Source organism: Salmo salar, chromosome ssa16, assembly GCF_905237065.1.
Source record: "Salmo salar chromosome ssa16, Ssal_v3.1, whole genome shotgun sequence".
Taxonomy (NCBI): Eukaryota; Metazoa; Chordata; class Actinopteri; order Salmoniformes; family Salmonidae; genus Salmo; species Salmo salar.
In genome coordinates, this window is record NC_059457.1 from 37127105 (window position 1) to 37152943 (window position 25839).

At 43.0% G+C, this 25839-nt stretch overlaps 1 protein-coding gene across 3 annotated transcripts in view; it reads left to right on the plus strand.

Annotated features, from left to right (window-relative positions):
• The first annotated feature begins 632 nt into the window (after nt 1–632).
• The window catches only part of LOC106573622 (synaptic vesicle glycoprotein 2B), a 45217-nt gene continuing 20010 nt past the window's right edge, over nt 633–25839 (plus strand). The window contains exons 1-2 of one of the 3 annotated variants that reach the window (XM_014148838.2): nt 633–799; nt 23721–24469. In XM_014148838.2, coding sequence (XP_014004313.1) covers nt 24007–24469 — 463 coding nt within the window. In that variant the 5' untranslated portion in view covers nt 633–799; nt 23721–24006. Of the gene's footprint in view, nt 800–6431; nt 6717–23720; nt 24470–25839 lie in introns of those variants that run through there. The other 2 variants (XM_014148837.2, XM_014148839.2) reach the window with 2 other exon arrangements.

Genomic DNA, 25839 nt, shown 5'->3' on the forward strand with positions numbered 1-25839 from the left:
AATACCTGCTAAACATCTGTATGTGACCAATAAAATCTGATTTTGATTTGATATATAAATTCTTTAGCATGGTGGTGGTGGTGGTGGTGGTGGTGGTATGTGATGTGGAATGCCCGTCCACACCGCATACAATATGAAAGATGACTGCTGCAAGCTGTACTCTGCAATAATGTATGACAGACACCAGCCTGGCCCTGCAGCAGCCAGTGTGTAATGTCACGTTGATATTGATACATTATTTAGCTGTGAACTGCATGCAGTCAGAGACCCTGGGTTTCTGGAGTTGGTGATACAACAAATACAGTATATAATATAAATGCATTTTTTTGTTGAAAATATAAGTGTGCCGTTCTTAGTTTGATCCTGTTTGTTCCCATAGAGAGTGTACTTTGCCTGTAGGATACCTGGCTCTACCTGCCATACAGGTACATACAGCCCTTGTTACAGTATGAGCAGTCAGTCAAGGGTTAGATGCAGGCTGGCAGTGGGTCTATGGTCTGATCCAGCCAGTGGATAGTGCTGACTGGGCAGGATTCTGGTTGTGAGTGGGTGTTACAGGGAGATATATGGAGGGGGTCTGCTCTGCACGCCTCCACTCATGGGGAAAGGCCTCCACTATCTGATTAGCATTCAGCTAGTGCCCAGACTGCATCAAGAAACTCCGCTGCTCTAATACTCCACACTCCTTCCTCCCTCCCTTTCACCTCTCTCGCTCTCTCTGCATCATTCTGCTGGACCGGGAGGACCCTCCAATACAAAGTGAATGCCGTGCAGGGGTCTTCCAATCTCAGGGATGAAGGTAAACAAAATTCCATATTCTCTTGCTTTTACAAAAAATAAACAGCACTCAACTTGGCTGAACTCAGAGATTATTGTAGGGTTTTTTAAAAGCAAATCAATACCTGTTGGACTCACTGGATGTACAGTAAGTTCTGCATGATGATTTTACAGAGGTTCCTCATTACATAACTGCTGTGGGAATATCAGTGTACTTATGGAAAACATACTGCAGCATAATCCGATGTCTTTGAAGCATTCCCTCTTGACTCATTACTCTATTATCACTATTGATGACAATTCTGACTCCGTAGAACGATCAATCGATAAATTGATACATGAACAGGTTTTCATATACAATTTTAATTTATTGTTGGTTTTTGCTGTAAGGCAGACTTGATAATGTTGCATAAAGACAGCGCTGTTGCAGTTGGTCAGGAGATTTGCTTGCACAGTCCCAAGGTTGGGATTCACCTGTAGCTTATTGCAACTTTGATTTGCTAATATTCTCTATTTTTATTCTAATTCTATTTGTGAATATTCAGATTTTTATCTTTCAGTCTTGAAGAACTCTGGGTTTAGTTGTGGTGTTGGTTGTGCTCTGATGCAGTAGGGTTGGGGTTGCAGTATCACTGCATTTCATCAATCTTGATCACATTGTTTATTTGAATTCCCTTCGTAACATTAACATCCCATGATTGTGAAAATGGTTAGATTAAAATGGAGTGAAATGTCTTTATGTTTCTCGAAACATAATGAGATGGGCTGCCTGAAAGGATAAAGAGTATTGAGAGAACTGATATAACCTTGAGACAGGTGCTGATGTTTCTGATTCAAGCCTTCATTTCCTCAGTGCATCCAGTCCCAGTTATTCAAAGGAAAATGTATGAAGCACATCCATTTTTCAGATGGAACTATGAGAACACATTATTCCATCCACAGTGCACTATCCTAACAAAGGCTGTGGATTGATGGGTATCACTTGGATGTACAAAACTAATACAAATAGAAAATCTATTGATTCTCAAGCCATTTGTTTTGCTGGAGTTAATTGGGAGGTGAGTTATCCACGTATCCCAAACGATTCATGAAAAACAAACATTGGTTGATGCACGTAATATCTGAGCAGGGGAACACACGACCCTTCTGGGCATAAAGTGAAGCGGAAGGGCATTAAAGCATCTAACGACCCACTTAGCTTTTCTACAAGTGGTCTGAGGCAGTTGGTAAATAACGAGCGGTTTCAAGTGCAATTTTAGTAACAATGGTTTTAGGAAACAGATTTAACGATGCACCTACAAAGGTTCTAACGATGAACTTAGCCTTAAAATGCTTTTGGGAAACCGGCCCAGATATTTAGCCAATTATTGGGCAAAATATAGGAATTGGGCTGCCTGTGTAAACGCAGCCTCAGTACCAGGTAATTAATCATAGAAATGAGGTCTGAGGGCTAAGACGGGGACACAGAGGCCATTGACACTACAGGGGAGCTAACGCGACTCAAAAATATGCAGTCCATCAGTATCATAGTTTTCATTCAGCTCACACACCCCATAACATAATTATAGGGATTACCAATCAACAGGTCAAGAGCTGCTAGAGCTGGTGTTACATCCCTACATCCCTACATCCCATCTGTGATGAAGGGTTATGCTCTCAGGATATTTCAATACATCACATATATAACAGTTCATATATCAGAGTAATGCTTTAACAAGATCATAGTGATATGGGCACCATTCAAAATATATATTTTAAGTGGTTTTGATATGGTATGGATTGGAGCGTTTCCTGTTTATCCTAACATGTTCCAGCAGTACACGTTTATATCGTACTAGTAGTATTTGACAAGCATGACATAATACAGTATTAGAAAGAGCTGTCATTGTACTATATCAAAGATTACATTTTTACATTTACATTTTAGGAGAAGCTCTTATACAGAGCGACTTACAGTAGTGAATGCATACATTTCATTTCATGCATTTTTTTTTGTACTGGCCCCCAATGGGAATCGAACCCACAACCCTGGCGTTGCACACACCATGCCGGCATTGCAAACACCATGCTCTACCAACTGAGCCACATAATATAGTTATTGAAGGGAAATGACCACAGGTGGCCCTTGGTGTCCCTACTAACATACTGTGTAGCCAGCGCAGCGCTAGTGCAGTGCATGTCGTCATTCATTCACCTGCCCTAGTGCCTTTCAGCTGTGTAAAAAACAGGAGAATAGACACTCTGCCCCCACACCTCGGCACCTGGCCTCTCTCATGGGCATGGTTGTCAGGTAGGTAGCGCTCTCGGTTCCCTTTTAGGTCTTTTAAGCATCGCCCTCTTTTCCATGGGCTAGATCAAGGGGAGGCAGACATTACAAAGCCTGGTCATTATTTATGTGGCATCCAGAGGGGGTTATAAACCAGGGAAATAAAAAAATACAAAGTTAGGTAAGGTAATTGTGTATCTAGGATATCTACAGCTGGTCTGATCAGGGGGGTCATTGTTTATTTCTGGATAATAATTATGAATGAACTTTATTTACTGGTAAATGCTCATTGGGTGTTAATTACCCTGTTTTGAGGGGTTGATGCCAAATGGGCCTGTGTGGTCTGGTCACTACCATCACTACCATCTGTTTGTAGATAATTATCTGTTGGGAGGGAGGTAAAGTGGTAGTACAGCTGACGGTAGTAAAGCATGCATTATCCCTGTTTAACGGCGGTTGATCCAGGAGAGATGATAGGCTCCGCAGAAGAATAGAGAGAGATGCTCATCTGGGTCCACGCTGATTTATGAGAGAGAAAGGGAGGGAGAGATGGAGTGAGGGAAAGGGAGAGCCAGAGGGAGGACTCTGCCCCACTGGATTGTAATGATGATTTGTGTCAGGGCCTACAGAGTGGCAGGCAGCATAGTATGGAGGGAGACAGCTCAATGATTAATGTTGAGGCCCTGCTGCACCAATCTGTTCAGAGGGATTTGATGATGCTGGTGTGGGTTTAAACACCCGCCCCATTCCTCCAGGACCCTCCCCCTACAGGCTGATCTCTCTCTCTCTCTCCCTCTCTCTCTCTCTCTCTCTCTCTCTCTCTCTCTCTCTCTCTCTCTCTCTCTCACACACACACACACACCAGTTAACCAGTCACTGATACCATCTCTCAAGCAATGTAGCATTTTGTCATCTGCATATAAACACATTCTATGGCAGAATATCTTGAGGCGGCGGGCATAGTGATCCCTATGAGGTTTAATGAAATACAGCCGCACTGATATAATCAAAGTGGTTATGCATACAAAGGATGATGGATGACCACTGGAGAAATATAAACCAGCCAGGAATCATGAATTGAACCCAACGCATTGAAACCGCTGACAATAATAAAATGCTGATTTATACCCCTAGTGTGTACCCAGCATAATCCCTATATCTACCTCAGAGAGCCTCCTGCCTGAAAAGCAAACAGATACACGGGGTCAGTTGGAATCAAAGCTTATCGATCCTGTGTTGACGACTACAACAACTGGAATTGTCGGTTTGCTCTCAGGGTGGAGAGTAAATTGGACTGGATGGCGTAGTTATTTTAAGTCAGACCGGTAAGAATGAGGTTGGTGAATGAGGTTGGTAAATGAGGTTGGTGAATGAGGTTGGTAAATGAGGTTGGTGAATGAGGTTGGTAAATGAGGTTGGTGAATGGATAAATGTTAAATATTTTTGTAAAAAAATGTACTATACTATAGTAAAGTAATTGTCAATAATGAAGACAGATAGTCTATTAAATATATTTTGTGGATGGTTCTTCCGCCTGACTGACTATCTGTTGGAATTAATCCTCTTTTGAGTAGAATTATATGGCATGGGGATTAGGGATCTTTTCCCCTATGCTGTGTTGGCCATCTACTCTCCATAATGGTGTCCTAGTAGGCAGCAGCAGGACAAACCAACTGGCCCTCTCCAGGGGTGGGCCCTCCTGCCTGCCTTTATGCCTGGCTGCCTGGCTACAGGGAGGGGCTTAGGGGGAATCACCCGCATCACAGCTGTGCAGTTAGGACAGAACTCCATTTTAGGACGATAGCGGAAGTCCCACTACACCATTTGAAAAGCATGTACAGTACATACATCATCGTAGACAGATATTATACAAAGGATGGATGCGGAATGCTGATATTTAAATTATTGATCACCAATCTGAGGATAGTCTGAGGATAGGAAGTACCAAAAGTTTTATTCTCGTTCTGTGCTTTTTATGGCTCATCAGAGACAGAGAATGTAATTCTTTCTATTTGGTAATTCCTGCAAATGTTCAGTTGAATGTCACTTGTAATAGGAGAAATTAACTGTGTTTTAGACAGACTGGCTATTTCATCTCACAGATGCCATTTCCAGTCAAACTATTTTTATTGAACGTTATGTACATTATGTAGTTGGACAACTTGACATCCTGAATGACCATCTTATGGACAAATTTCTGAATCTTAGAAGACAACTACCTTTATTCAGTACAGTATAGGTCTTCTGGCAGAGTAAACAGCAGCCACAGCATCTGTCTGTGAAAGTCAGGGACCCAGGTCCCCCTGTGCCAAGCCTTTTAATGAGCACAGTGGGTGCTGCTCCATATGGACTGCCCTCGGTGCTTTATTCCCCCCCCACCACCACCCACACACAGACTCATCCACAGTTAGGCAGACAGAAAGGTGAGAATAGAGGGCCTGCTGATCTGGATCAGGTAAACAGTTCTGGACAGAAATCTGTGGGCCAGCGTGGCTGTTTAATCTAATCCTGACAGCGAGCTTTTATTCCATTATAATAGCTGGTTATTTATCACTGTACAATTCTACCCAAGGAACTATTATCAATTAAGATGAACGAGAAATATTACAGGGTAGCTTCAATTACCTGCCACGCTTCAGCATAAAAACCGCTAAAAGATGTGTTTTTTTTAAAGCACTATTGTAAAACATTCAAGGTTCAGTTGAGTGTGGAAGCCTACAGTTGTATTTGACAGTATGCTGCCAGGCGCATCCTCCTGTGTGTAACATCCCTCCATCTTAGAGAGGAGCCAGAGCAGCATACTGTAGACGGCCTGCAGTAATTCACCTGTCCTGTGTGACACTACTGAACTCCTGCTCCTGAAAACCCATCTGAAAGTGTCACAAGACAAACAGCAGCTCTGAGCTGAGCTGTCTCTCCTCCCGCTGTCTATTGTAGGAGTACAGCAAGATCATACATTTCCACTTTAACCTAAGCCAACATATGTCACAGAGGCAGCAGATAACCTAGCTGTTAGGAGCATTGGGCCAGTAACCGAAAGGTTGCTGGTTCGTATACCTGGTGGAAAGAATTAACACGGCAGAATTAACACCCAACAACACCTGCTCCCCAGGTGCCAATGACATGGACATTGATTAAGGCAGCCCCCTGCGTTAAGTGCGGAAGACACATTTTGGTTGAATGCAGTCAGTAGTGCAACTGACTAGGTATCACCAGCCACCCATCTGCCAGCCTCAATCCCTCCTCCACATCTCTGCTCTCCTCTCATTTTCACTCTCCCTCCATCACACACACACGCACGCACGCACGCACGCACACACGCACGCACGCATGCACGCACACACACACACACACACACATACAATTCAGCGCAGTAGTGTGTCTCTCCTTCCTGCCGGGGAAGAGGTGTGAGCTTGTTGTTGCAGAGAGGTTGTTGGACTCTACCATTGTGAGTGTGATGGGGTGGGCGTGATCAGGGATAGGGAGCTCCTCTGATGAGTGGGGCGGATAGCAGGCGCGGACCCTAATCTGTTCCTGAGCTGTACACTGAAGCTAGAGGAGGGTATCCTCTGTTACTTTACTACCATAGGCCCCAGTCCTGGATTTGAACCTCTTTTATAGGATGATTTGGTCTTTATCTAAAGGAGGAATTACTGTTTTGATGCCAAGACTGGTAAGATGTCTACATTTTTATATGTTTGTTGGTGCTTTTTCATTTCAAATGCAATATTTTCTCTTGATTTTAGATTAGATTCTGATAGAATATTTGCTGGTGTTTTTATCCTAGAAAAAAGGCTGGAGGCAAAGGCTGAGGATGCGATCTCAAAGAGCCCTGCACTTTTCAGCACTTTTTTCATATCTTAAAACAGAAATCATTCCAGCGTAGGTTTGGGAAAACCTTACAGATAAGCAAATGCAGTAAACACTGTCTTCAAATAAATGAGGAGGACACTGAGGAAGGAACTCCAATTTCAGCAAGATAGATTACGGGTGATATTGCACAATCAATATAATATATTTCAAATACACTTTTCCCTTAAATGTTTTGAGTCATTAATGTAGCATTGCCAATGAAAATGTATTTGATACTTTAATTTTTGTATTATTATTCATTTATTTAACCAGGAAAACCACTGTTAGGGTAAGAAATCATGACCAGAATAGCAAGGATGTGAAAACAAATGCAAAAAAAAAGTTTAAATCATATAAAATTTGATTTGTCACAAGCTTTGTAAACAACAGGTGTAGACTAACAGTGAAATGCATATTTTGACATTTTATGTTTGTTTCCAATATACTGTAATATTGCGAAGATACTCATGAAAGCGATTGCCACAGATTCCAGTATGATTCATTTTTACTGTAGTGGCAAGTAAAAGTTGCTACGGATGAGAGAATGTTGTTTAAATCAAAGGATGTACCAAGAGTTTGTTGCTGTGTTCTCCGATTTTTATTTGGATCCTCTGTTGAAGAAGCAGCAGCTATTCTTCCTGGGGTCCACACAAAACATAGAATATGACAAATTACAGAACACTAATGGACAGGAACAGCATACTGCATAGATCACAGAATTGATGTGATGCTGCAGCTAAATTAGTGTAGGTTCTATTGCTCTACTTAGCTGGGCTTTACTGAGGGAGTGTGTGTGAGGGGACAGGCTGCTTCCTGCAGTGGAAAGGAACATATGCATTATTTATTAATAATAATCTTGCCTATGCAAGGCAGAAGCAAAGCACGGCGGTGCATTACTGTCTTTAGATCACATAACCAGAGCTGGCCTGTTAGCACGTTATCCTCCTAAGAAGACAACAGCCAGAAAAAGCCCACTTACACTCTCTCTTATCCTGCTGTCACAAGCAAAGTGTGGACAGATGGGAGGGTGGAAAGGGACTCCCATAAGCACCCTCCATACCAGGACAAGGAGGAGGCCAGTGGGCCCAGAGAGGTCCCTGGGTATTTCAGTCACGTTTTATCTGTATTCCACATTCATCTTGACCACGATCAGGAAGAAGATCGTATGTGTGTAAGAGCTAAATCAAATGCTCCAGAGCAAAATATCCAACATTTAGAAGTTGACAGGATATCTTAGACGATTAGATCTCTGAGATGGCTGGTGTGCTTTGAGATAGGGCTGATATGGTGTGTACCAATAAAGTGTTGCTGGTACAATGTGTGTTTAATCAAAAAAGACAGGTTGAGGGGAGACTCGATATTAAGCAACGGGACGAAACATCAATGCTTTGCTGCAACAGGTTCTGTAGCTAACTTAGATGCCCAAGGGAAAATAACACAATCGAAGGTTTACTTTCACCTTGACAATCTGACAGTTTGTCCCTGTTGAACGGTCGAGAGAATGTTGTTTTCAATCCTGTACGTCTGATGATCTATACAGGGACAATATGTAGATTCTAAAAAGTGAAAACACCAGGACTATGTTAATACCAGGTAGCAATACTTCATGCAAAAAGTTAAACCCCAAAACATATATAACTAAATAGATTCATTCTAAATATTTAAAGGTAATTTAATCTGTTTGAATTTGATGGTCAATCTATTTGGAGAAATGCTGATTGTTATAAAACAAATACATTAATCAAATGCCAAATACTTACTCAATGCTCTTTGTATGTACCAGGGACATTGTGTGGTTAGTTCAATTTACTGTGGGTTGAGAGCCAGGACCAGTGGTTTGTTTTTATAGTGGGCCCTCCACTATAGAGTGAGGAAATCGACTGACAGGCCTTTTCTCAATTAGATTTGCTCAACTCCTGCATCCTCACTCCTCCAACCTCTCTAGCCTCCTTTTAAAAAAGGTCAAAGGTAATCGAGGAGAGGTGACAAGGAATGTGAATGGAGATGAAAATGCTCTTGTTTGAAATAAGCTCCGTTTCCACTCGCTCATCATCAGGAAAATTATGTTTACAAGAGTGGATTTCAAAAGAAACTTGTAAAGTGATAAAATGAATTAAGTAAGTTATAATTAAAATGATTAGTACCACATTGTTTTTAAATGTCTGCATGCTTTTCTCCTGCGACTATACAACAGCTGATTCAAAGGGTGTTTGGCAGATATCAAAACTCTTCCGCGGTAAGGTACACTTGTGCTTCTTCGCCAAAAGGAGGCTATAGAGGGGAGGACCGTCTTCCGTTTGCCTGCTAACGAATTGGCACTCCTCGACCACTCGGCCACTTATCGGTTTCTGGGTCACAGAGCAGAGAGGAAGGAGGATGGACTTTTGCCCAAACGAGAAGAAGCCATAGAATATGCTAATGCTTGTACACATACAAAATCATTGCCTGCAATCTACGCAGATTGCATTTGTGGCAAGAAAATATTAATTTTAAATAAAAAGGACAACTTCAGTAATGTTACATTCATGATACTATACATTAGAAGCTCTATCCGGTGAATCATCAAAACTCTTCAAAAATGGTTGAAAGTATTCCTTCTAACGCTAATTGCTTAAGAGTCTATTGATGCTATTTAGCTGTACAGCTGAGGGCTTTGGGGGCTGAAAATACTGTGGTACAGACTGTCCCTGAATATGAATCTTTAATATACTGCACTTTAAAGCATCTCTCTCTCTTTCTCTCCCCGTTCTCTCTCTTTCTCTCCCCCATTTTCTCTCTTTCCCTTGTTCTCTCTTCCTTTTCATGACCCTCCTTCTCTCTGTGGCCTCTTTGAACACCTTAAGGTGTGTTTTGAAGCTTTGTTCTTTTATTTTATCTGCTGATGCCATTCATAATGTTGAATTTTACCGCTACAGTACGTCCCTGGACATTACATAATTACAACAAAATGGTCTTCCAGAACAATACCAGTAATGAAAATAGCATAGCAATGTCCTTCCTGAGACCCATCTCAGAGAAAGCGTCTCTCTCTGGCTCTAGGATGGACGGTTGTAGGAGGCAGTAAATAGAATGTGCAGTCAGACGCCAGTGGGTTCTTTAATATTTAACCATGAGTTACAGCAGCATAGCGGCACTTCTCCTAACGACACAGAAGATCCTGCACTTCATCTTAAACCCACGGCTCAGCTATCATCACTGAACCTCTTCCAGTGGACCCTTTGCTCTCCCCTCAGGTCACAAAGGCTGTTCAGACCCATGCCATCATATTTCATTTAACACATGTCAAGCAGCTTAGGGCTTCCCAACTGATTCCCTGACTTTGCCATTGTGACCATTCCTTTTGAAGTGAGTGATAGCTGCCCAGGGATATTGGTCATAGGAGACATGTCCTCTGTGTGCCTGAACATTGGACCCTGTTGGTGCACACAGTGATTAGTCTCTCCCCACAGCCACTGTAGTGAGAAAACACAGTGACAGTCATTGGGAGCTCGTCAATAACATCATGATGAGTTCTAGTCCGAGGTTATTATCTCAGCTCTGTCTTTGGTGATCAGTAAAGCTACAATAGATGGTATGGCTACCTCATGATGACACACTGCCAGCAAAGGAGGTACCATCGGCGGTACTATGTCATTAGCAATCTTCAATTGTTACCTGGGAATGACGATCATTTATGACCAATGGTTTACTCTAACAATATATACAATCTCCTGTGCTGAATCATTGGTCACACAGCAATGTCATTAGGACACTTGTTGAATGACACTGATGAGACTGGCCGGAACTGAACGGTGGGTTCAATTAACAAGAGGCTATGAGAATGATCCAGTAAATTCAATTTTATCCGTAGAACGTGCCCCATAGCAAACTGGAATCTCTCGGTCCATTGGTAGTGTTCTTAAAGAACTGAGGGCCAGAAAGTGAATCAATAACAAATTATTGAAACTAATGTGTGCTCTGCTCTATGTGCCTTGAAGCATAGCGGTACACACTGGAGGGCCGAGTAATAGACGTCGGCCTCCCCCTCTCCGTTTAATGGACCTCTCACTTTTATTTCTCCCTCTTTATTTGCGGGGTGGATGATAGCATGAGACCAGCACACTGCCACCCTTCAGCCTGGCCCCTGACTGGCACAACAGGCCTTATAACATATATTTTGTTACCCCACCCAGGGATGGCTTGGTTTATATCTCTGATATTTACCATACACCCGAAATTGGGATGTATCAGAACATATCTATCTTATTTGTATGTGAGATGTTTATGAAATACATCGCAATTGAGAGGTAGTGATAGTGATGAAGATAAAAAATAATACTGCCAGAGCAGAACCATGAAATTAGCCTACGTGTGAGCATTTTCATTTGCTGAGACTACAATGTCTTGCTCGGTTTCTTGAGCAGATGTTAAATGAGTAGGTTTTGGCTTCAGTTCTGTTTTGGACTAAACTATGAGTCATTGCCTTTATGCGCAAAAAGCTCCAGCAAACTTTAATGACGTAACAACACCGAACACTTGGTACAGTATTCTTCCCTTTATAACAAGATTCACTCAAGCATCAGATCTGAATCTGATACACCAGATGCTTAAAACAAATCTCTTTTGTTTTAGCACTAATTAAGATCAGAATACAGACATATGTAGCTCTAACAGAGATATACAAATATACACAATGGTATCCTCACATCACATCAATTAGTGGGAAGAGGAGATGAGATGGAATGATAGGACAGCACATTTTTTTAAATCTTTTATCCCTTTTCGTGATATCCAGATGGTAGTTCCAGTCTTGTCCCATCACTGCAACTCCCGTACGGACTCAGGAGAGGCAAAGGTCGAGAGCCATGCTTACTCCGAAACACGACCCCACCAAGCCGCACTGCTTCTTGACACACTGCTCGCTTAACCCAGAAGACAGCTTCGGAGGAAACACCGTACAGCTGGCAACATAAGTCAGCATGCATGTGCCCGTCCACCACATGGCATTGCTAGAGCGAGATGGGACAAGGACATCCCAGCCAGCCAAACCCTCCCCTAACCCGGACGACGCTGGGCCAATTTTGCACCGCCTCATGGGTCTCCCGGTTGCAGCCAGCTACAGCTGCCCAGGCTCGAACCCAGATCTGTAGTGATGCCTCTAGTACTGCGATGCAGTGCCTTAGACCGCTGCGCCACTCGGGAGGCCAGTTACAAACACTGACGTGAAGAGAACTCTTTTAAATGAACACGTATGCAATAGAACAAGCCAGCATCATTAGCTATGTTTCCACACCTAAAAACTACACTGCTCAAAAAAATTAAGGGAACACTTAAACAACACAATGTAACTCCAAGTCAATGTCCACTTAGGAAGCAACACTGATTGACAATACATTTCACATGCTGTTGTGCAAATGGAATAGACAACAGGTGGAAATTATAGGCAATTAGCAAGACACCCCCAATAAAGGAGTGGTTCTGCAAGTGGGGACCACAGACCACTTCTCAGTTCCTATGCTTCCTGGCTGATGTTTTGGTCACTTTTGAATGCTGGCGGTGCTTTCACTCTAGTGGTAGTATGAGACGGAATCTACAACCCACACAAGTGGCTCAGGTAGTGCAGCTCATCCAGGATGGCACATCAATGCGAGCTGTGGCAAGAAGGTTTGCTGTGTCTGTCAGCGTAGTGTCCAGAGCATGGAGGCGCTACCAGGAGACAGGCCAGTACATCAGGAGACGTGGAGGAGGCCGTAGGAGGGCAACAACCCAGCAGCAGGACCGCTACCTCCGCCTTTGTGCAAGGAGGAGCACTGCCAGAGCCCTGCAAAATGACCTCCAGCAGGCCACAAATGTGCATGTGTCTGCTCAAACGGTCAGAAACAGACTCCATGAGGGTGGTATGAGGGTCCGACGTCCTCAGGTGGGGGTTGTGCTTACAGCTCTACACTGTGCAGGACATTTGGCATTTGCCAGAGAACACCAAGATTGGCAAATTCACCACTGGCGCCCTGTGCTCTTCACAGATGAAAGCAGGTTCACACTGAGCACATGTGACAGACGTGACAGAGTCTGGAGACGCCGTGGAGAACGTTCTGCTGCCTGCAACATCCTCCAGCATGACCGGTTTGGCGGTGGGTCAGTCATGGTGTGGGGTGGCATTTCTTTGGGGGGGCCGCACAGCCCTCCATGTGCTCGCCAGAGGTAGCCTGACTGCCATTAGGTACCGAGATGAGATCCTCAGACCCCTTGTGAGACCATATGCTGGTGCGGTTGGCCCTGGGTTCCTCCTAATGCAAGACAATGCTAGACATCATGTGGCTGGAGTGTGTCAGCAGTTCCTGCAAGAGGAAGGCATTGATGCTATGGACTGGCCCGCCCGTTCCCCAGACCTGAATCCAATTGAGCACATCTGGGACATCATGTCTCGCTCCGTCCACCAATGCCACGTTGCACCACAGACTGTCCAGGAGTTGGCGGATGCTTTAGTCCAGGTCTGGGAGGAGATCCCTCAGGAGACCATCCGCCACCTCATCAGGAGCATGCCCAGGCGTTGTAGGGAGGTCATACAGGCACGTGGAGGCCACACACACTACTGAGCCTCATTTTGACTTGTTTTAAGGACATTACATCAAAGTTGGATCAGCCTGTAGTGTGGTTTTCCACTTTAATTTTGAGTGGGACTCCAAATCCAGACCTCCATGGGTTGATAAATTGGATTTCCATTGATTATTTTTGTGTGATTTTGTTGTCAGCACATTCAACTATGTAAAGAAAAAAGTATTTAATAAGATTATTTCAGTCATTCAGATCTAGGATGTGTTATTTTTTTGAGCAGTGTATATATCTCAAACACCTACAGTGTCGAATGAAAATATTGTGGTTGAAGGGTTTCCATTACTCATTTAGGCAAATTGCGCATTAATATATTGGCGACAGCTTGTATGCTCTCCCACCTATCTGTTTCATGTCTCAGGTAGCCCGTGAAAGCCAACATGGATAGAACGTAATAATTGACTAATATTTGCATATTGTAATAATTCTCATGTGCCAACGTATCGCCTCGGTTGATGACATGGTGAAACGTGCACTCTTGTAGATCTGAAGTAATTAGATGGTGAAACTTGCCAACCAACCAGAAAAGTAAGATGAAGAATTTCAGGTATTCTTTAAAGTAAGGACAATCCATTTTCGTCAAAGAAAATTGATTTTGCAAGACGTAGGCATTTACAATTAATTGTGGGGTGGAGCTTTATAGTTATGCGGTGTTATCACGTGCCCCGTAGTCTACCGTCATAATTATTTGCCAATCATAATTTATTCGAAAAACAGTTTCCATCATCATTTGTCTTAATAAAGAAAGTTCTACAGAAGAAAAATCCACCCATGTCGAACAGATAAAAATGTGGTCGATCTTTAGAAAATGTATCCTATATCTGCTGTTGTCATTACACATGTCGCAATGATTTTTTTTGCGACATTGCGTTTGTCGAATAAACCTGGGTCAATGGAAACCTGCCTAGCAACAGTTTAGTGAGATGTTTTCAATCAACTTCCGAAGCGTTCTATAAAGTACTGTATTCTTCCAACCAAACAAACCTCATAGTCCTATAGTGTCCTCTATATTCTTCTAATGGCCTTGGAGATATACATTGATGCATGATAGAGAAAGGCATAGATGGAGTCAAAGCCAGGTGGAGTCAAAGCCAGATAGATGGAGTCAAAGCCAGGTAGACAGACTCAAAGCCAAATAGATGGAGTCGAAACCATATAGACGGAGTCACAGACGCCATAGATAGATTTATATGGTTCTGGATAGAGTACCTACCCAACTGAAAGGCACAAGCTAGTGTTACGTAACTCCCAGCTGGGCATGGTGTCAGCAGAGAGAGAACCACGGCAGGATGGGCAGGACGGGGCAGTAACCTGAAATACTCTGGATCATGGGAGAAGTGTTGTCCTCTGACTAGAGAGAGAGAGAGAGCGAGAGCGAGGATGCTCACATGAGACAGAGTTTATTTTGTTTGTTTTCAGAGCGGGACAATGAAAACGGGTAAAAATTGACAACCTGGTTTGAGATGAGTTACGAATGGCCTCCTATGCCACTTTTCAGGGTAAGCTTTCACATTTCCAATGCTACAACAACTAATGTCGAGATTAGATCCAGTCAAGGAATAGGGATGTCAACGTGCTCTAATAAAACCAGCCTACTCGTGTGTAGAAAGACACCAATGAAAGGGAGGGAGGGTTTTTTCATTCAGTCAGACATTCATTTCCTTCTCATACGCAGCAATAAAAGCCATCCTTCACTCCTGACTTTATCAGTTCAGTGTTGACATCGAAGCATGGAGTGCTGCATCTTTTATGTTTGGCCCTGTTTTTCTGCTGTTGGAACAATAATCTAAAGCTTTCGGAGCAGCGCTGGACATAATTACATTTCTGCAGTCTTCAGCAAGATTAAATTGTGGGGCAGTCGATCTCAATGGCTGATTTCTCTCTGTCCCTTTCACACACTCTTGCTCTCTCTCTCTGCATTAGTGTAAGAGTGGGCCCTTCCTTGTGGTTAGAGAGAGAAAGAGATGGAGAGGTACTATTGTCCAGTCTGAACACAGATCGGGGGGGGTCTGTCCAGTCACTGAGAATAAGTGGGCTGGCTGAGGTTTAATCTCAATGCGAGGGATTACAGACTGTGTACTGTGTTAGTTCCAGCCAACCACCAGTCTCATTGGTCAACATGTATATTCCATCCAGCCATGCCAATAATCACCATGACACACACCCTCTAAAGACTTCTTACTTTGTTAAATATGGAGATTTTGGGTGTGCGTTGCATGCCTGCCAATTAGTGCAAGTTGTTATACATACAAACTGAGAATTATATCTATACCTGTTCAGATGTCATCAATATGTCATGTATGACATTTGGCTTCCCATGGTTCATGTTGGCTGACTAACCTTTTCCTCAAACATTGATGTGGCCTGATTAGTCAGGGGGCAGACACAGAGGTTGTTAGAGAAGGTTGCTACTGTATTATTAAGGTTGCCACAATCATGTGTGCAGACCTGATGCAGCACCCAAGTGCTCTCTGCTGTGCTGTCGCTGTAGCTCCACACTGGTTCTCATGTGCCTTTCTACTTGATAATCTGCATTATGCCAGTTTCTGGTCCTTTGATCCCTGAGGCAGTAATGATGTACTACTGCCTAAGAAAAAACCTCATCATCACACTTATAGATTATTTGAACATTATGCGCAAAAAATTCTAATATCGGTCCCATGATTTGAATTGGATTTGTGCCACAAATGCTAAAACATTAGCATTTGGAAACAGTGCCAACCACTGCCAGGGAAACTAAACCAAAGCATGGATTGCTGTAATACCTTGTACATAGACAGCTTACAGGGTAAGGAGACCAATGTGTCACTTTGTAATTTTGGTGAACTTTCCCTTAAAGAACAACACCAGGAACATAAAATATAAAACAAGGCACAAGGCGCTGATCGAGGATCAGGTCACCCCTGTCCATGTAATCTTATTCATGGTGTCATCTAAAAGGAAAAACTGATCCTAGATCACATTCCTACTCAGACACTTGATAGATATGCTGCTCCTTACATAAAGTCAGGAGAAACCAGTAGAATCCTGACCATGGAAACAGAGACCATTTGTATGTATCAGGTTGACACAGATTCATGCCTGCAAACCACCTGCAGTTTCCCTCAGATGTAGCCTACGTAGGCAGCAGGTACCAAGGGAGTGACCATCCGTAGCCTAGATAGAGAGTTTTTCCTAGCCACCATGCTTCTACGTCTGCATTGCTTGCTCTCTGGGCTTTTAGGCTCGGTTTCTGTATAAGCACTTTGTGACATCTGCTGATGTAAAAAGGGCTTTATAAATACTTTTGATTGAAATACATTTGTTATATGTTTGGAGGAGTCCTCCCCTTAGACATGCAGAGAAAGGTCATGGATGCAAATGTATATGATACAGGCTGAAATCATCACATCGTCTCAAAACGTGATTTAATAATGAGAGGGCAGAACAAATTGTTTATTATGAAGACACCAGCATATCAGAATCACTGCTCACCCACTGGACACACCCTGGTTGAATCAACATTGTTTCCACGTCATTTCAAGGAAATGACATTAAATGAACGTGGAATTAGACGTTGAATTGACGTCTGTGCCCAGTGGGCAGGGCATAACCTGGTGAGTCAGCTATGATAGCATTATAGTGTTGTAATGTTATAGACCCCAAACAAAATGTAGCTCTTGCCGCAGAGTCTATTTATGCAATACGGGTGTGGAATATGGCCAACATACCACAGCTAAGGGCTGTGCTTAGGCACGATGCAACACGGAGTAGCACGGCTGTCAGCCAATCAGCATTCAGGGCTTGAACCACCCAGTTTATAATGGTATAATTCTCTGGCATCTGGAGTGGAAGTTGTGACTCGTGCCTATCCTGTGCCAGAATGCCTCGCTCAGGATGTCTCTACCTGGTGTAGTCGTGGTGGTGCTCAGTGTCAGGAAACAGAGACTGTCCTCTCTGGTGACACTACACTGGGAGAGGGGCTGGCACACACTCAGCTCACAGACAATAAAATGGTGGTGCAAGGAAAGCATCACTGTATTGTAGTGGTAATCAGCTCCAGGTCAGTTCTAGTAAACTACCTACACACCACTGTCTGGTGTAGAAATACTGGAGATTACTTGATCTGTTTTTGTTTGTGTCAGATTCATCCAATGTTTATGTGTTAAATATTACATTTCTTCTGAAGAGGAAAATATACACTGAGTGTACAAAACATTAGGAACACCTTACTAATATTGAGTTGCACCTCCTTTTGCCCTGAGAACAGCCTCAATTCGTTAGGGCATGGACTCTAAAAGTGTTCCACAGGGATGCTGGCCCATGATGACTCCAATGCTTCCCACAGTTGTATCAAGTTGGCTGGATGTTCTTTGGGTGGTGGACCATTTTTGATACACACAGGAAACTGTTGAGTGTGAGAAACCCAACAGCGTTAAAGTTCTTGACACACTCAAACCGGTACGCCTAACACCTATACAACCACTTAAACATTTTGTCTTGCCCATTCACCCTCTGAATGGCACACATGCCCAATCCATGTCTCAATTGTCTCAAGGCTTTACAAGTGACTTCAATAAGGATCATAGCTTTCACCTGGTCAGTCTGTCATTGAAAGTGTTCCCAATGTTTTGTACACTCAGCGTATGAGCAGTCTGTATGTAGCCTAGGGAGTGTCTGCCTCAATCACTTAAATCAATCAGAAGAAACAATATCAATATATAAACCCCATATTCACTCTGGCATTCTGCCTCTGGAAAATGTTGATTCATATAGATGAGCATAAACAAAAATATACATGTAGCTGGATATTCCAATATGATTTAAGGGAGCTCCTTATTGCCCTTTCCATTGTCTATAAAATACACAAGCACCTTTTCTGAATTGTTGTCATTACTGAAGCAGGAACAGGCAGCCAATACCACAATACACAGTAATCATCAAGTAATGGCCCTTCATTTACCAAGCTCACTTCAGACATCCACCATGATATCCTTCACCACAGAATGGCCTTTTCACTCAGTTTCTGGAAGGAGGCTTAGTGTGCATGAAATGGTGTCTGTGTAAAAGGAACTGTTGTTTCTCATGTCATGCTCCACTCAAAATAATGTGCTTTAGATGTTTTCAAAGCAAATGGTAGAGAGATCAGTTTGATATATATCCTTTAAACTAAATACCACAGCACTGGATGGGCTCAGCTGATTATCACATAACCTTTATTTGCAATTTATTGCATGGTCTGAGTAACACTATGAAAGAGCACTTGATCGCACCACAAAATATGATTTCCCTACCAACACATTCAAAAGGCTATAGATTCTAAATCATCCACTCCATGAGAATGAAAGAAGACAGGTTGAGTAGGATTAATTTCAGTCGGCAAGAACAACACAATGTTAGGCTGTCACTTCACACTGTGGGTAAAGCCTACCCATCCTGATACCTGCTGGTGATTTGGCAGGAAAAACTGCTAACTATCATATAAAACTGAAATATTTAGCAAACTATAAACGCAAATGTTCTTAGACACACTCTAGTAACCTCAGCTCCATAATAGTGTAGAAGATTTTGTTATAGTGTCTATATGCCTCAAAGCAATCTCCATTCAGGGGTCAATTCCTGGGCAGTTGAAAGGACATATTATATTGGACTGGCGCAAGTAACACAGTATAATATGCCACTCTGTGCTTTGATAATCACCTACTATTCTGCATTTTGTTGATATTTCTAATGTTGCTGCTTCCCACGTAAAGTCAAATATTGTTCAGACATTGGTGAGAAGGAATCGCTGTTTGAAAAGCACATCTCTAGGCTACCTGCAAAGTGTTCTACCTTGCTCAAGGATGATTCGATTCCCATAGACAGCCTCCTGTGTCAAGCTTCCTGTGTCACATTATGACACTACTGTTATTGACAGTCTATTGCTTATTCAATGAGTTGTTCAAATCTTTGATTCCCTGCTGCTGGTTCCCTCCAGAGGTCTGTGCCCTCTCCTGGTGTTTGAGAGTGCCTTCCGTTCATCATGTCATCACAATAGAACAGAGAAGGATTCATTCAAACGTAATGTAGCTATGTAGTAAGATTCCTGCAAGCCTGATATTTAAGCTGTCTTTACCTGGTGCTCCCTGCATAATATAAATGAAATAGACTAAAACATATTTTTTTAAACCACATTTAAACCAAAACAAGAAAGGGCCATTATCTACAGCAGTGTTTCCCCCAACAGCACACATTTTTGTTGTAGCCCCAGACAAGCACACCTGATTCAACTTGTCAACTAATCATCCAGTCTTCAATGACTTGAATCAGGTGTTTTGTCCGCGGCTACAACAGAAATGTGTGCTGTTGAGGTTACTGGAGGCCCGGAGTTGGGAAACGCTGACCTACAGTGCTGGACTCGTACACACCTCAAACTCAACCCTGGACATCGAAGCCAGTTCCATTAAATGTTTTCAGGGACTGATTTAGACCTGAGACAGCAGGTGTGTGCAATTAATAATCAGGTAGTACAGCAGGCTCCGAACCTCATAGGGTAAGAGTTGAGTAACCCTGTCCTACACGGTTCTCACATGCCATACATTTGTGTTTGATCAAATGTTTTACTGTACTGTCTTGCAGTCTTTATCCGACAGTGAATTCAACCATTTACACCTCATTGTGTTGTACTCTGCTACCAGTACTTGTAGAACAGAGCATGGGTTAGCTACTGATCTCTTTCCCTCTCTGTCCAATACCTGTTCTGTCTCAGAAAGGAGCCGCTCATCACTCTGGGATCTCAGAATACAGGATATCAGGTGGAGTTGGCAACCATGCTGAAAGTGATTCCCTCCCTGAGCCAAGTCCATATGGGCATCGTGACCTTCACTTGTCTTAGTCAACAAACAAGGAAGTGGCACTAGAGTAGGTTCAGCAGTATAGAGGCAGGGCCAAGGCTTTCAGTATGCATTTCAGTACACACTACATGAAGAGAAATAGAAGAAGGAAAATATATATCCTACATCAGTGTTATTCAAATCCAGGTCTCAAGCTGCTGCTGGTTTTCTTTTCTACATCACAGATAATTGATAGATATTCAGTTTTGTACTCCACAGTATAATCGATTGGTTAGAGAGCCCACTCACCTGGGTTCTGAAACAGTCCATTATTAAGAGCCTAGAGGGGCAGGAGGAAAACTAGCAATGCTGCAGAACTTCAAGGCCCATATCCCATGTTCTTCATGGTCTTGCCACCGCAATATTAAACAAAATACACTACATGACCAAAAGTATGTGGAAAAAGCTGAGGGATGGGCCTGGAAAAATGTAACCCCTCTCTAATTCATAGACAGAAGTTTGGATGTAAGGACTGACCATCCATGAGCTCAACATGATCGTTTTAACTATGCTTTCAGGCTATACAGTGTTTGTTTACATGTACATTGTTTACAAACCTTGGAGTAAAACAATCTTATTTTGGGTACAACAGTTAAACTAAACTCATGAGGCATTTATAAGTTATATTCTTTAAGAATAAATGGGTATATATAATTAATTTATGAGTCCAAAAATGTATGTAGCAACTAAGGATTCCAGCTTTAAACTAAACACAGATGGACAAACAATATCATTCCGACAGCTATGGAATTAGGCAGGGGGAACAGCTGCTGCAAAATGTATTATAAATTGATTTTACTCAGACAACCCTTTTCAAACTAGTGGGAACAATGCCTTAGGGAGCTCTCGTCCCATGCGTTACTAATGATACTATACCTCATGGCAGTCTTAAGCAGTCTTCTTTTCCTGAACCCCTATTCTATTCATGCAGTATGATTGTATCATACAAGACAACCCTCCAATCTGTCACAGGTATTGCTTTGCTCCTCTTTGCTCCCTGTTCTCATCCGATTTGCCATTAATTTCCTCTTTGTAGAGAGAAGGGCCTTGGTGCATGAGTGCTGTGTGAACTAGAGTGCTTGCATGGAGAGGCGAGAGAAGGCTGCTGTATGGCTGAAGGCAGGCAGGCTGGGTGGGTGGGTGTGTGTGAATGAGGATGGGAAGTGTTGATTAGATGTCAGAGAGGAAGACATACACTATTTATACAAATGTATGACCCCTTAAAATGTGTGGATTTGGCTATTTCAGCCACACCCGTTGCTGACAGGTGTATAAAATCCAGCACACAGCTATGCAATCTCCATAGACAAACCTTGGCAGTAGAATGGCCTTACTGAAGAGCTGTTATTGTGAAGTGGAAACGTCTAAGAGCAAAAACGGCTCAGCCGTGAAGTGGTACGCCACACAAGTTCACAGAATGGGACCGCCGAGTGCTGTAGCGCGTAAAAATCATCTGTCCTTGGTTGCAACACTTACTACCGAGTTCCAAACTGCCTCTGGAAGCAACGTCAGCACAAGAACTGTTCGCCGGGAGCTTCATAACATGGGTTTCCATGGCCGAGCAGATACCGACAAGCCTAAGATCATAATGCACAATGCGTAGCGTCTGTTGGAGTGGTGTAAAGCTCGGCGCCATTGAACTCAGTTGAAACGCATTCTCTGGAGTGACGAATCATGCTTCACCATCTGGCAGTCCGACAGACGAATCTGGGTTTGGTGGGTGACAGGAGAACGCTACCTGACCCAATGCATAGTGCCATCTGTAAAGTTTGGTGGAGAGGAATAATGGTCTGGTGCTGTTTTTCATGGCTTGGGCTAGTCCCCTTAGTTCCAGTGAATGGAAATATTAACACTACAGCATACAATGACATTCTAGATGATTCTGTGCTTCAAACGTTGAGGCAAAAGTTTGGGGAAGGCCCTTTCCTGTTTCAGCATAACAATGCCCTCACGCACAAAGCGAGGTCCATTCAGAAATGGTTTGTCGAGATCGGTGTGGAAGAACTTGACTGGCCTGCACAGAGCCCTTTAGTGGGGTAGATTCACAAAACTTCTAAAAGATTCAAAAAGTAGAGATAATTCTCAGTGAGTTACTTTTGCCTCATTCCTAACAGATGAATGATTAGACTCTGATGCCCATGTGGCAACACTTCCTCGACAGCAGCAAATAGTGTCATCTCAGTGTCGTGACATGGTGGGAACAAGTGATAGAGAGGAGGGGGAAGGTGGAGTGGAGGCATCCTATCCAGAGAGCCAGTAGAGACTAGTGACAGCCAGCCAGCGTCGCCCAGGGCGAGACAAATCTCATTTGTAGCATTACCAGGCTCTTTGGTGTGTGAGAGGGCTGAAGAAAAGGCCTGCTTGTGACTGTGACAGTGTGGCTTCCCTCCCTCACTGCTCAATGGCTATAGAGATGTAAAGAGCACTGCTATGGGGTGGATTAGTGGGGGAGATTCGTTACCGTTCCGCTGATCTCAATATCAGAATGAATTTTCAGAGGTTTAACAAGAATCTAGATTCCAATCTGCACCATATGAAACTTTAGAATAATTTACAATTATAAAACGGGTTGTTTGGATCCTGGATGCTGATTGGTTGATAGCAGGGAGTAATAGCACCACAATCCTCGCATTCTCCGGGTAAAGCATGTTAACAGTTCCATTAGAATTATCAATGCGCATCCACTGTCCCACAACCCAGCCAGTTAGTTTATAAACTGTACAGAGAAATTGTGAAAGTGATATATATAATTACACAATTATAAGGCTCATCAGGTATGGGGTGCCTTATTATTGTTGTCATTGTTGTGTTTTAGTGTTAGCTGAATGGTCTGGGAGGTTATTACATTATACATCTAGTCTATGACCTGAGGTAGCTTATTGTTAGTAAGTACATATATAAGTAGCAATAGGAATTCTCTAAGGAACATATTGAAATTGATCATGTTAAGAAATTATTTTATCATGCCAGTGAACAAATGAACCCCCTGAGGTATATTCATTCAACTCGAAACACTTAAATTGTTTCAGTATTGAGTACATTAGAACAGCAAAAATGGTCTCATTATAAGCCTTTGGTGTGGTAACAAATTAGATTGAAAACTAAAGTGCAGGATAACAGTTTAATTTCTTCTGTTCTAAGAGAGAAGAGCAGGCAGATATCAGGGCTGTCACACAGACCGAATAGATAAATACAGTAGATAGGCCATATGCAGTAGATCCCAATAATATACAGTATGTCTGAGTTCTAGTGTCAGCTCCCAGTCAAATCTATTCAAAATGAAGAAACATTCCCATGTGTTCTGAGTAAATCAACAGAGTATTGATGTTGTTATCAATCATAAGAAATATGGATGGCATAACTGAATAAACTTCCTCTTTCAGGTTCAGCATGAGGCCTTGTGAAGAACTGAACAGTCAAAGGTAGTTATTCGAAAACAATCATTATTGTTCCAGTCCAGGTATTGTTCAAAAGATTACATGAACAACACCCTCCTCAGATTAGCAGAACAGGAACAAGAAACAGCTACAGCGTAGCACCTGGAATATCAGAACACATACGGAGCAGAACACCGGACCAAGGTGCCCAGAATTATGCCAATCTAGTCAGAATCACCTGAAGGATCATACTGCAACATTGCTGACTTGGCTGTAACGTCTCAGCGATAGCATGGCTGACCCTTACCAGAACAATGTGTACCAGCAGGGAGGAGGTGACCCCTATGGCACCTACGGAGAGGGAGGAGACCAGGAGGGCTACGGTTACCAGGGCGAGTCCTACCCTCAGGAGGAGGATGCAGCCAGCGATGCCACGGAGGGCCATGATGACGAGGACCAGATGTACGAGGGGGAGTACCAGGGGATCCCCCACCCTGACGAGGTGAAGGCGGCCCAGAGGGCAGCGAGGGCCAAGGTCAGGCAGGCTCAGGCAGGGGCCACAGAGCTGGATGAACTGGCTGAGCAGTATGAGGACATCATGGAGGATTGTGGGCATGGACGGTTCCAGTGGACCCTGTTTATAGTGCTGGGCCTGGCCCTCATGGCTGATGGGGTGGAGTGCTTTGTGGTGGGGTTCGTGCTGCCCAGCGCGGAGAAGGACATGTGCTTATCCAATGGAGAGAAAGGCATGCTAGGTGAGTCATGGCTAAATGCCAATACTTGTTCGAAGACATACAACCCATATTAACACTTGTCTTCTATAATGTCTTGGTCAATTCATTCTGGGGAAAAGGAATAAGAGGCTGAATTAATAAGATGCTGAATTAAGAATGTGAATTGACCAATTGACCCATTACTGAATTGTAATGGGAAAATAATAATGTTATATCTTCAAAAAGTCTTACTTAAAGTACTGATACCAAATTAAATAATTTATCTGAGGACACAATTCAGTCCCTGCACGACATTCTGTGGATATCAGTGCAAACTGTGTAAAATCAAAGCTAAGTTGTGGATTGTATTGGGGACGGTTCCAGCCAGTACCCGCCTTGCAGTCAATACTAGCCGGCAGGTACTTAGGTGCTCCGTAAATTAGAAAAGTTCTCAAATAAGCTAATGGCACAGTTGGTTTCAAGATGAATCTGGATGCTTTTTATGCTCTACTTTACTTCAATATATTCCTGCTTAGTGAAGCAGGGGGAAAATGTATTATCTATTTCTCCACAGCAAATAACACAAATTTTGGCATCCGGAGCGATCTGCGGCATGCCACCAATCACACTGATTGAGACTATGCAGTATTTTGTTTGAGGGAAATGTGGTTCTCTCTCCGTTCCACCCTAACAAAAGCAGCTAGCTATATGCAAAAGTTGCTCTCAGAGACTGCCGTAGAATATTGCAACACAAAAAGCAGCATCCAAATGTAGAAAGTTTTCTACTCAAAGGCAAGATGAAAGTTCACCTATCTATAAGAACTGACAGAGATATATCAAACTAGACTTGAGAAAATGGGGTTGAGAATAGGACTTCTTTGAAGAGACACATTGTTCTAGTGCAGTGGTGGATTTGAAATTCAGCGTCAGACACCACTTTGAAACCTGTGGGTGGAAGCTGTCCAAGGAGACAAGTATCTGGGATGAGAGGGCAGTTTTTTCTCCCTCTCCCCAGCCTTCCCAGCCTCAGCGGCCCAGCAGGCTGTACTGGTTGGTAGTACTGAGTCAGCAGGTGGCTGAGGAGAGGAGATCAATAGCCACTCTACTGACCTTGTGTCTAGGATACATACTGTTCGCCTGCTACTTCACTTCCCTTTGGCTAACTACACTCTAGCAATCACAATCACGAGCAACTTTAGTTCACTGCACTGTATATTCTGTAGCCCTCAGATCTCAGACTGACTCACATAGACAAAGTAATTGCCCTTCTGGGATAATTTTTGTATTTTTATTGAATGAAATTGAATTGAATAAATAGGGTGGAGTCATGCAACTTTTAGGTACTCAGAGGATACAGGATATGCTGGATCATACACTGAACAATAATATAAAAGCAACATGTAAAGTGTTGG